General features: G+C 40.4%; 1 protein-coding gene across 2 annotated transcripts in view; it reads left to right on the top strand.

Moving 5' to 3' along the window:
- The window catches only part of LOC148369458 (cilia- and flagella-associated protein 47-like), an 88,188-nt gene that overhangs the window by 37,192 nt on the left and 37,986 nt on the right, over nucleotides 1-13,010 (top strand). For both annotated transcript variants that reach the window (XM_088331488.1, XM_088331487.1), the window contains exons 25-33: nucleotides 1,514-1,733; nucleotides 1,815-2,019; nucleotides 7,865-7,976; nucleotides 8,079-8,179; nucleotides 10,799-10,899; nucleotides 11,014-11,127; nucleotides 11,210-11,429; nucleotides 11,508-11,579; nucleotides 12,550-12,687. In XM_088331488.1, coding sequence (XP_088187614.1) covers nucleotides 1,514-1,733; nucleotides 1,815-2,019; nucleotides 7,865-7,976; nucleotides 8,079-8,179; nucleotides 10,799-10,899; nucleotides 11,014-11,127; nucleotides 11,210-11,429; nucleotides 11,508-11,579; nucleotides 12,550-12,687 — 1,283 coding nt within the window. The remainder of the gene's footprint in view (nucleotides 1-1,513; nucleotides 1,734-1,814; nucleotides 2,020-7,864; nucleotides 7,977-8,078; nucleotides 8,180-10,798; nucleotides 10,900-11,013; nucleotides 11,128-11,209; nucleotides 11,430-11,507; nucleotides 11,580-12,549; nucleotides 12,688-13,010) is intronic.

Genomic DNA, 13,010 nt, shown 5'->3' with positions numbered 1-13,010 from the left:
CACTTTAAATGAGGAGAAATTTGGAAATGCGTTACCATATTTTTGCTCTTGATCAGTCATTATGGCTGACCTCAATGGTATAACATTGGTGGTAAAAGAGTTTAAACTAGACTGGTATGAACACAGGATCTTAACCGCATGGCTGGTTGTCCACAAATGCATAACATTGAATGCAGCAAAAATAGAACCTGGATCTCAGTATTGAATCCTATCCACTAGACCAGAGGTCTCAAACTTAATTGACTTGAGGGCCGCCAGAGCGAGGGCCTGGGTAAGGTTTGGCCAAATTGGGTTTTCTACAAGAAAACTTCTCAATTAAAACAAATCCACTGTCCTCAAATATAATTAAAAAATCCTACACAAGATAAGATCTAAAAATAAAAAATATCAAGAATTAATATAAAAATAAATCAATCAGTAATAAATTAATCCATAACATGCGTGGGCTGCACTTACATCAAAGGGACAGTGTGTATTATTTGACCACTAGATGTAGCTGTATTGTGCAGTGTAACTACAGACGAGTGCTAAAAAGAAAGTAGACAAACCTAAAGTGACCAAACCAAAATTATAATTAGTTTGCCCAGCCTTCTGCAAAGAAAGGAAAAAAGGGGGAAATGGGAGAAGACAAAAAGGGGAAAAACGAAAAAGAAAAAAAAAGATTAGAAAAAAGGAAACGGAATAAAAAAAGACAAACAAGAAAAAAGAAAAGTAAAAGAGAAAAAAGTTAGACAAAAACAAGGAAAAATAGAAAAGGAAGAGTTTTTTTGTTTTGTTTTTTGGGGTTCCTGTAGCAGCAAGATGGCCTACAATCAGGTCAGCTCCATCTAAGTGAAGCTAATGTTATGTAAAATAAAAGCAAATTTCTCGACCTATAAGCATTTTAAAACATGGACATTTATTTAATAATTCATGTATTTTCGCTTATTTTTCTTTTTTTAAGTATAGCATGAAAATGGCAAAAGTAAGAAGAGGCCTGTTTCAGATACAGTCAATACGCCATTCCAAAACCCCCAAAAGATGAAAAAAGAAAAGTTTATTCCTAAAAATGCACATGCTTGATGGATGAGCTGACTGAGGCAGCAATCAGGGCAAAATTTCAAAACCCATGCAGCTCTTTTGATAATAATACTAACTACTAGCTAGGTGGCCTTAGGATTGGCTTTCCACCCTGTTACTGGGAGGTCACGGGTTCGAGCCTTGCCCGAGTCATACCTAAGATTTACAACTTTGGTGACCATTGCCTCCCTGTTTGGTGCTTAGCATTAGGTGTTGGAATAGAGGGGTTTGGTCACCCAATGACTAGTAAAAATAAGAAAATCAGGACAAAATAAAAATAATGTTATTATTATTTACGGCCTCCTATTTCATCCCCATTGTATCTGTGTTTTGTTTTTACTGTATTTCTAAGAAAGGATGTGCTCTTTTTAGATTTTAGATTCTTACAATGTTATTCTTCTGTGACTTCTTACCATTGTATCCTTCCTAAAACATTTTCCCTTGTTTGCGTCAGACACTGGAGCTGAAAGCAGCAAGTGAGCAGAGCGTCTACTGGCACAGCGTTACTGTGAAGAACGTACGCTGGCGTTTGAAGTGCACCGATACAACACAACAGCCAGAGGGGAAAGGAAAGGGCGAGCTCCATTTGTCGGTGTCTCCGTCATCGGGTTGTCTGGGGCCTGGGGAATCCATCAACTTGGCAATCAGTATCGCCCCAGAGGGATTCACAACATGTGAGAAATGACAGGAAATACACATAAATCTCTAAAAGACAAATTTATGAAGTGTACTTCTTGACCTTTCTATCCCTGTAGACACAGTGACTAGACTTTCCCTCTCTCTCTACCTGGGAGAGAAAGAAGGAATTAAGATGAGGCAGCCATATAAAAAGCTTCCCATCAAGATTATCCACCAAGTCCCCAGTATAACCATCAGCCCGCCTCAGTTGCTCCTGACCCCAGTACCCTTGGAAAGCAGCATAACAGCTAAACTTACCCTGCTTGCTATGGGATACACCAGGTGGGTTGACTTGCAGTTTGTGTTGCTTAGATCATAGGTTCTCAATTTGGTTGACTTCATGACCCACCGTGGCACCCAAATTACAAGCTGCGACCCAAATCAAGAAAAAAATTTCCATCCATCCATCCATTGTCTTCCGCTTATCCGAGGTCGGGTCGCGGGGGCAGCAGCGTTAAAAGGGAAGCCCAGACGTCCCTATCCCCAGCCACCTCCTCCAGCTCATCCGACGGGACCCCGAGGCGTTCCCAAGCCAGCCGAAAGACATAGTCTCTCCAACGTGTCCTGGGCCTCCCCCGGGGCCTCCTGCCGGTGGGACATGCCCGGAACACCTCCCGAGGGAGGCGTCCAGGACGCATCCTTATTAGATGCCCGAGCCACCTCAACTGGCTCCTCTCAACGCGGAGGAGCAGTGGCTCTACACCGAGTCCCTCCCGGATGACTGAGCTTCTCACCTTATCTCTAAGGGAGAACCCAGCCACCCTGCGGAGGAAACTCATTTCGGCCACTTGTATCCGGGATCGAGTTCTTTCGGTCATGACCCAAAGTTCATGACCATAGGTGAGTGTAGGAACGTCGATCGACCGGTAGATCGAGAGCTTTGCCTTTCGGCTCAGCTCCCTCTTCACCACGACAGACCGGTAAAGGGTCCGAATGACGGCAGACGCTGCACCGACCCGTCTGTCGATCTCCCGTTCCATCCTACCCTCACTCGTGAACAAGACCCCAAGATACTTGAACTCCTCCACTTGGGGCAAGACCTCCTCCCCGACCCGGAGGGAGCATACCACCCTTTTCCGACTGAGAACCATGGCCTCGGACTTGGAGGTGCTGATCCCCATCCCGGCCGCTTCACACTCGGCTGCGAATCGCTCCAGCGAGAGCTGAAGATCACGGCTTGAGGAAGCCAACAGCACCACGTCATCTGCAAAAAGCAGTGACGCAATGATGAGGCCCCCAAACCGGACTCCATCCCCGCCAAGGCTGCGCCTAGAAATTCTGTCCATAAAAGTTATGAACAGAATCAGTGACAAAGGGCAGCCCTGGCGGAGCCCAACCCTCACCGGGAACGAATCCGACTTACTGCCGGCAATGCGGACCAGACTCTGGCACCGGGCATACAGGGACCGCACAGCCCGGATAAGACTGTGCGGTACCCCATACTCCCGAAGCACATCCCCACAGGGCCTCCCGAGGAACACGGTCGAATGCCTTCTACAAGTCCACAAAACACATGTAGACCGGACAGGCAAACTCCCATGCACCCTCAAAGACCCTGAAGAGTGTATAGAGCTGGTCCAGTGTTCCACGGCCAGGACGAAAACCACACTGTTCCTCCTGAATCCGAGATTCGACTTCCTGGCGGACCCTCCTCTCTAGTACCCCTGAATAGACCTTACCAGGGAGGCTGAGAAGTGTGATTCCCCTGTAGTTGGAACACACTCTCCGGTCCCCCTTCTTAAAGACGGGAACCACCACCCCAGTCTGCCAGTCCAGAGGCACTGTCCCCGATGTCCACGCGATGTTGCAGAGGCGCGTCAACCATGACACGCCCACAACATCCAGAGCCTTAATGAAGTCCAGGCGGATCTCATCGACCCCCGGGGCCCTGCCACCGAGGAGTTTTTTGACAACCTCGGTGACTTCAACCCCAGTGATACAAGAGCCCAACCCAGAGTCCTCAGGCTCTGCTTCCCCAGAGGAAGACGTGCCGGTGGGATTGAGGAGGTCTTCGAAGTACTCCGCCCACCGATTCACAACGTCCCGAGTCGAGGTCAGCAGCGCCCCATCGGCACTATACACAGTGTCGATGGCACACCGCTTCCCCCCCCTAAGACGTCGGATGGTGGACCAGAATTTCCTCGATGCCGTTCGGAAGTCGGCTTCCATGGCCTCGCCAAACTCCTCCCATGAGTTTTTGCCTCGGCAACCGCCAAAGCCGCATTCCGCTTGGCCAGCCGATACCTGCCAGCTGCTTCCAGAGTCCCACAGGCCAGGAAGGCCCGATAAGACTCCTTCTTCAGCTTGACGGCATCCCTCACCGCCGGTGACCACCAGCGGGTCTGAGGGTTGCCGTCGCGGCAGGCACCGACTACCTACAGCTCCGATCAGCCGCCTCGACAATGGAGGCGCGGAACATGGTCCACTCGGACTCAATGTCCCCCGCCTCCCTCGGGACATGGGCGAAGTTCTGCCGGAGGTGCGAATTGAAACTTCTTCTGACAGGAGATTCTGCCAGCCGTTCCCAACAGACCCTCACAACACGCTTGGGTCTGCCGGGTCGGGCCGGCATCTTCCCCCACCCAAAAAATTTAATTTGTCAAATACATAGATTGAAAGTACTGTATTTTGCAGATAAAGTACAATATTTTCAGCTTCTTTTTTCAAAAACGAAATGAACAGCAAATCCAAAATAAGATCAAGGACCACATGTACTGGCAAATAATCCTACATTGCGTATAAGCCCCCCACCCCTAAACTGCTTTAAGATAACCACATACTAAAAGAAATAACTACAAATAACTAGAAACACAATCAGAATCACCCTATAATTGTATTTCTACAACGAAATTAAGTTTACACTCAAGTTGGCAAAAAATATACAATATAAAGATTCATGAATAGAAAAATTAAGTTTGTTTTATTTGTTTTGATACACATCAGAAATAAAAACGATACACAACCGGGATATTGCACTTGTCCTGGGATGTTGCACTTAAAAACTCTATTAATTATTTCCTTAATTATGTAGATAATAAAGATAAATACACTGTTAAAAAAGTTAAAAACACGACTTTTAAACCGTTTACCCTCCTTTCCACTTTCGTATTTTGCAATCACGTCATTCTTTGACTGAATCGTTGTTGTGATTGATTTCCACTTTTCCTTCCGCTTCTCACTAACTTTCTTGGGACCCATTATTATGGGCAGAAGAAAGAAATAAAACCAACAAAATCACAATGAAAAGAGATGTGTTCAAACACAATTGATTGACTGACCAGGAAGAAGAGACCGAGCAAGTTATTATTGCCATCTACAGGGAGTGCAGAATTATTAGGCAAGTTGTATTTTTGAGGATTAATTTTATTATTGAACAACAACGATGTTCTTAATGAACCCAAAAGTCTCATTAATATCAAAGCTGAATATTTTGGAAGTTGGAGTGGGGCTTTTTTAGTTTTAGCTATTTTAGGAGGATATCTGTGTGTGCAGGTGACTATTACTGTGCATAATTATTAGGCAACTTCACAAAAAACAAATGTATACCCATTTCAATTATTTATTTTCATCAGGGAAACCAATATAACAGCTCAACATTCACAAATATACATTTCTGACATTAAAAAACAAAACAAAAACAAATCAGTGACCAATATAGCCACCTTTCTTTGCAAGGACACTCAAAAGCCTGCCATCCATGGATTCTGTCAGTGCTTTGATCTGTTCACGATCAACATTGCGTGCAGCAGCAACCACAGCCTCCCAGACACTGTTCAGAGAGGTGTACTGTTTTCCCTCCTTGTAAATCTCACATTTGATGAGGGGCCACAGGTTCTCTATGGGGTTCAGATCAGGTGAACAAGGAGGCCATGTCATTAGTTTTTCTTCTTTTAGACCCTTTCTTGCCAGCCACGCTGTGGAGTACTTGGATGCGTGTGATGGAGCGTTGTCCTGCATGAAAATCATGTTTTTCTTGAAGGATGCGGACTTCTTCCTGTACCACTGCTTGAAGAAGGTGTCTTCCAGAAACTGGCAGTAGGACTGGGAGTTGAGCTTGAGTCCATCCTCAACCCGAAAAGGCCTCACAAGCTCATCTTTGATGATACCAGCCCATACCAGTACCCCACCTCCACCTTGCTGGCGTCTGAGGCGGACTGGAGCTCTCTGCCCTTTACCGATCCAGCCACGGGCCCATCCATCTGGCCCATCAAGACTCACTCTCATTTCATCAGTCCATAAAACCTTAGAAAAATCCGTCTTGAGATTTTTCTTGGCCCAGTCTTGACGTTTCAGCTTGTGTGTCTTGTTCAGTGGTGGTCGTTTTTCAGCCTTTCTTACCTTGGCCATGTCTCGGAGTATTGCACACCTTGTGCTTTTGGGCACTCCAGTGATGTTGCAGCTCTGAAATATGGCAAAACTGGTGGCAAGTGGCATCTTGGCAGCTGTACGCTTGACTTTTCTCAGTTCATGGGCAGTTATTTTGCGCCTTGGTTTTTCTACACGCTTCTTGCGACCCTGTTGACTATTTTGAATGTAACGCTTGATTGTTCGATGATCACGCTTCAGAAGCTTGGCAATTTTAAGAGTGCTGCATCCCTCTGCAAGATATCTCACTATTTTTGACTTTTCAGAGCCTGTCAAGTTCCTCTTCTGACCCATTTTGCCAAAGGAAAGGAAGTTGCCTAATAATTATGCACACCCGATATAGGGTGTTGATGTCATTAGACCACACCCCTTCTCATTACAGAGATGCACATCACCTGATATGCTTAATTGGTAGTAGGCTTTCGAGCCTATACAGCTTGGAGTAAGACAACATGCATAAAGAGGATGATGTGGTCAAAATACTCATTTGCCTAATAATTCTGCACTCCCTGTAATGTGAAGGAGTGTAACTGACTTTCCATGTTTTCTTTTTCTTGGCGTTATTTTGCCATAGCCACGACCCACTTAAAACCGGTCGGCGACCTACTTTTGGGTCCCGATCCATCAGTTGAGAAAAACTGGCTAAGATAATGTAAATCACGAGTATCAAACTCATTGTAGGCTAGAGCTTCCATCTCTAGATATCAAGCTATAATGAACCCAAATATCATGTTTGTCCTATGTTTTGGTGTGAAGAAGCACAAAAAAGTATGAACATGAAAATTATTGAACATTTCTTTGACAAAACATCTAATGAAACGCCTATAGTCTAAACGATATAAAAAAGTATTGAAAGGAAGAGAAAAGTATTAAAAAGTACAAATTAAAACTGAAATATTAAAAAGAGAAAAATGTACTGAAAATTATTAAAATGTATTGAAAAGTATTAGAAAGTAAAAAAAGTACTGAAAAGTAACAAAATAATAAAGAAGTGCTTTAAAGTGAGAAAAAGTACTTACATCTTGTAAAAACAAATATGAAAATGTACTGAAAGTTACTAAAAAAAACAAAAACGTGCTAAAGAGGATATATAAAAGCATCCTATTAAAACTCATGTCAACATTAACATCTATTTAACCTAAAAGGAAAATAAAGAGTCATTTTAGGTGGAAGTCAATGTCCCATTTTCCAGCTGTTGTTTTTGCGGCAGTAGCTCAGGAGGTAAAGTGCTTGTCTTGGGATCGAGAGGTCGCAGGTTCGATTCTCGATTCCGATTCCCAGTGTCCTTGGGCAAGACACAGAATCCCTAATGCTCCCGTTGAGCAGATAGTTGCCTTGCATGGCTGACGCTGCTATCGGATAGTTAGTTTGTCTAAAAAGGAAAGTTTGAAGCACATTGTAAAGCGCTTTGGGAGGTCTTTATTGACCTGAAAAGCGCTATATATAAATGCAGACCATCACAAAAGCCCAACATTTATGAAGGGATTTATGGACTTTTTATATCCCATTTAGGATGTGTTAATATACTCACAAACTGCATAATTCTCTTAGATGAGTACTGTTCTTTTTATGGTTATGGTAATTTACCATCTGTATCTTATTTTAAAGCTAATTTGAATTGCAAAACCACAAAGGAAAAAAACGCACACACCTACTCATAGTACTGCATTTTAAATCGCTGGAACAATCAACATTTGGCCAAGAAATACAAAACGGTTTCCCTAGCAATGAAAAGTGGCACGGTTTTATCTTTCCGTTGCAGCGGAACCAATTTAACAGCTGAGGTAGATGAAGTGGAGCTAGAGGATGGAACCAAAGTTCAACCAGTCTGTGTCACCTTCCCTGATGGTAACACAATTCCTGCGCAAGAAGATGTAAGCTCAAAGCTTATCACGAAATGAAATTATCCTTTTCCTCTTCACATCATTTGTGTATGTTTGTCATTGTTTTAAAAACCTGTCATTCATCTAAATCAGATAGCCAGTGTTAGTACACTCATCTGCCGTGTATCATTTTTCTCCGTGGCAACTATGTCCATTCGCACAAGGATCACCTTTACCGATCACCTGAACAACAGGTAATCACCTCCGTGTCTACTATGGCAATATCATTTTGAGCCAACACTCGGGACCAGTGGTTCTCAACTGGTCTGACTTCAGAACCAACCATTCCACGTTAATGACAAGCTGTGACCCAAATCCACTTCTCAAATGTCTCCAAGGTTTGTACAGTTTAAAGCGGAAGTGGTAGAAACCAAAACGACTTCATGTAACTTAAATACTTGCATATAAGCCTACTTTGCATATAAGCGACCCCCTAAAACTTTTAAAATAGCCACATATAAAAGATATTAAAAATATTCATAAAGTGTGTACCTAAACATCGATAATAATATAATGATGTAGTTCATAATTATTTATACAGTGGTAAAAAGCTAAAATTATAACACTTATAAACCATTTACATTACCATTCCGCAGTGCTTCAATGGTTCACACTCATACACCATTTTTGGATTTCCCAATTGTTCCTTCTTTTGACTTGATCATTGTTGTAATCAAATTAATAATCCTAATAATAATACTAATAATGATAATAACGATTAAAATACATTCTACTTCAAAGCGTCTTTAACACACGGTCGCTCTAGATAGAATACCAAACAACAATAAAACAAGAATTAAAAAAGCAAGTTATAGATAGCAAATAAAAACAGTAGAAGTAAGAAGGGGGTTGGTTGTCACTGTTCTTCAATTTTCCTTCCCCTTATCACTAGCTTTTCTGGGAGCCATCATTAAGTGGAAAAAAAAAACAACCCAAAACCAAGAAAATTTACAATAAAATGAGATGTCGTCCCATCTCAAATCCACCAAAAAACTGAACTGGTAAAAGAGATCAAGAAGGGCTTTATTGCCATCTACTGTTAAGGAGAGTAATTCACACTCATTTCTTCTACTTTGACCCTCTTTTTTTCTTCTTCTAAGCATTATTTTGCCAAGGAACAGGCCCACAACCCACTGAAAATTGGTCCAAGACCTACCAGTTGAGAAACACTGCTCTAGACATGCTTCTTAACTTGCACTTTTATGTTGTTAGTATTTTACAGGAAATTTGTTTACTATCTTCTCAAAATGTTTTAACACAACAATTAAAATGTGGCCTCCATTTTCTAAGACTGCCCCTAATCCATCACAGCAAAGTTTTCTTTTTAAAACTTCTTAAAACAAGGGTCGAGTAGTTTTCTTAGTAGGAGTGGGCGATACTGGGAATTTTATTATCCTTCCGATCCAAGTAAATAAACGTTAGTATTGATTGATACTGGTCCCAATTTTTTTGCCTTGAGTTAGCTTATATATAGGATATAATGATATATATATTTTAGGCACTAGAAATTGTTTCTTTGTTTATTAAATAACTGCAATACCTATAAAGGGACAGTATGTATTATTTAGCACCTCAAAGTGGTTTAAAAAAATGTAATTCATTAAAGAAAAACAATATTGGTCATATCAACGTGTCTGTTTTGAAATACTTGTAGGTCGAGAAATTTGCATTTATTTGACATAACATGGGCCTGACTTAAAGGGAGCTGACATCATTGTCCAACATCTTGCTGTTACAGGTACCCAAAAACCTCAAAAAGACTTGACAAAAAAAGAGAAGAAACATAGAGACTTTTGGTCAGTTTGAGTCTCCGTAGTTGGTATTCTACCTTCTGCTTTTTAGCAATTGTTTTGCACTACAAAGTACAGCGATATAAAGTTGTGAAATAATACACTCTGTCCTTTTAACAGTATATAAAATAAATAATTCTATTAATTAACATTGTCCACAAGACAGCTAAAATACGTTCCATTGCACATTTTTTTTTTAAAATGCCAGCAGTGTAAATAAGGTGTAAATCCAATTAATCCAATTTAAATGTTATAATTTAGGTATAATCTTACAATTCACTAACAGTATTACAGTATTACTTTGCTCGTTAAAATTGTACGTCAGTATCGATCGCGGGACAATAGTAGTTATCCAATCCAAATACCGATAGCATCGATAATATTGATATTTAGATCTATCCGCCTACCCTTATTTCGTAGACATATGGGGGGTTCGGGGGGTTCAAGATAGATAACAAAGGTTTAGTTGTAGTTTTCCTTATAAAAGCACACATTTAATGTGTAGATGAAAAATTCTAATATGCACACTTGGTGAATCCAATTGAACTTTCATCTGTAAATTGTTTTTTCAACTTTCAAGTTTACAATGGATCAAAATGTATTTTACAATTATTACATTCATTAATAACAATAGGAGGGTATTTTACAAAAGTTGTAGGGTTTCCACTGTGTGTTTGGTGACAAAATTTAGAAATCACGGTTGGAAGTTTCCAATGTTTTTTCTTTGGTGTTAACAAAAACATATAAAACAGATAAAGCATTTTTCACAGAGGTGCAACTTTCCTTTAAAGAATTCTCAGTGATATTGACACCAGGAGCCTGTTATATAATTATGGAACATAAAAGTTTCAAAAGACCAACTTTTTGGGAGAGAGTGCACACTACTGATCTTGTAGGATAGTTTCCTGTAAAGGTAGAAGATGCAGAGTTGCCACATTTGCATTTTTTTTAATCAAAATGGCTTGATTTCACTTTGTGATGAGTTTGTTATATTTCTGTTTGGTTTTCATCTGATCATCGCAGATTCAAGGTCAGGATGTGTGCCACAAGTGACAACTGTTTATTGACTGTGTGGCCCCAAATGGCTCTTCAAAGCTCCATGCACCAAATAGTCGTCAGGGGTGGTACTGTACAACAGAGTCTCATACAAACACATTCTAATAATTAAGAAATAATGTCGCTCACTCAGTTTAACATTATGGGTTTTTCTTTCCCTTACCTACGCGATTTGTATCTAGGGGCTACAGTTTTTGAAACAATAACACACCACTCGTCAAGTCTTGCATCTGACCCGACGTCTTCTTCATCCTTATTTGATGCCATTTGTTCACCACCCAAAACCTCCTCATCTGGTCAGAACACACCCTGTTTAACTATGTTTGACGCATTGTTTTATTGATTGTTGAAGCGGACAAGATTTTTTATGATTTTTAGAAACATTCGCACAAAGTGACAGCACGAGTGAGTCCGGCGGCCAAAGCTTTCGCAACATGGAAACGCCACAGATTGATATTGGTGTGCCACTTTTTCCCGCTCCAACGTCACCAGAGGGACATTATTACCAGGATGTTTTATTAGCATTGGAGAGGTGGTTTAGCTTTTTTGGCTGGCTCGTTGGGCCAAACCCAATCACTATTCCAAAAACACTCAGAAGGTACGCTATATGTGGTAATACATATAAGGCTTTTTCTTATAGCTTTGTATTAAAATAAAACATTTATTCTGTTTTTAGAATCGTGTCAGAAGAGGTTATAGATGATCCTGCAGGCCAGAAACCGGGAGTCAGTCAAAAAAAAGACCCCAGGTACACATCCGTTCAATATGTTCTCGGTATCAATTATGTAAGCATGTCGAAGCTAGGTTGTTTGTGATTTTTATTTAGTCTTAGCATAAAATAATTAATAATAAAATTGTCAATAGAAGCAATTAATAAACTATTTGCACAAAAACAGCTGTACAATACTATTATACGATACATAAACATGTGCCCAAAGGGAGTCGGCTGAAGCTAAAACTTTAAGTGACTACCCCTATTCCATTTTGTCCCTTTCAGAAAAGACATACTCAAAGTCAAATCAAGAAAACCACCATATTACACGAAGGAAACTCAGAAACCTAGAAAATAACATAAAACACAATACCCAAAGAAACACAATATATTAATCTTTTTGTTGTAGATTCGTCTCAAAATGTATCTTTTTTTAAAAAATTGGATGTAAATTAGGACATTTTTTTAAGTCATCCTCTTAATCGTTCTATAAATGAATACCTTTTCGGGTGGCATAATGGCTTTTCAATGTTGTGCAAAAATATTGGACCTTTAAGTTATGGATCCGCCTGAGATGATGACTGTCTGCTCTGAAGAGAAACAACTGTTGAATATGTGTTGGGAGTTTGTACTTTCTTTTTATACTAATAATGAGGATTTGAGTTTCACTGTAGCTTCACATTTTAACATGTTAGATTTTATAAACAGTTTGTATGTGCGTTCTTTATACCCAGCGTTATGTACACTCCTAATTGCTTTCTTCTGTAATTGAATAATCAATTCTATATTGCTCTTATTTGTAGTCCCAAAATCTCTATACAACTTAAACGAGGTGAAATGAATGAACTTTACATTAAATTACTCCTCATAAATACTCATTACTGCAATTTTCTTTGCTAATTTGGATTGTATGCTATTTATATGGGGTCTACAGATAATAATCATACACACCCTTCTACAATTATTTAAGTATGATTTATCTGTCTTTTTACGTTGCTTCTTCTAGATCTGCAGTGGAGATGATTATTCATTTAGCGGGTAGACGGATTCCCAACATTTCTCACTGTCAGACCTTTTCAACAGATGTTCACCTACGCACCCTCCAGCTGCTCCAACAATTTGAGGCAGTTTTTGCTTTTCTCGAGTAAGATGATGTTGCAAGACAAATTCAATGAACATCCCTGTGCAAGTTAGCCTTACACTGTCAAACACGCCAGGGGTAAAATAAAAGAGCTTGTGCCAAGATATAGTTCAAAATTAAAAAAAAAAACGCTTTAGTGTGTAATGTGATTTTTATAGCTATGGCCAAGCAGGAGCTGGTGACAGTGTCAAATGAGCACTTTGAGGAATATTGGGACGGGATGGTGATAATCATTAATTATGGTATACATCACTATAAGAGAATTACGTCATTCTCCCCCAGCCTAATTAAAATATTTAAAGTCTTGAGCTGTCAAGACCACCAAA

The sequence above is a fragment of the Urocampus carinirostris genome, chromosome 3, assembly GCF_059441175.1.
Source record: "Urocampus carinirostris isolate Australia breed hairy pipefish chromosome 3, RoL_Ucar_1.0, whole genome shotgun sequence".
In the NCBI taxonomy this organism is placed as follows: domain Eukaryota; kingdom Metazoa; phylum Chordata; class Actinopteri; order Syngnathiformes; family Syngnathidae; genus Urocampus; species Urocampus carinirostris.
Note: the sequence above shows the minus strand (reverse complement) of the source record. Positions and strands in the feature narration are given on the sequence as shown.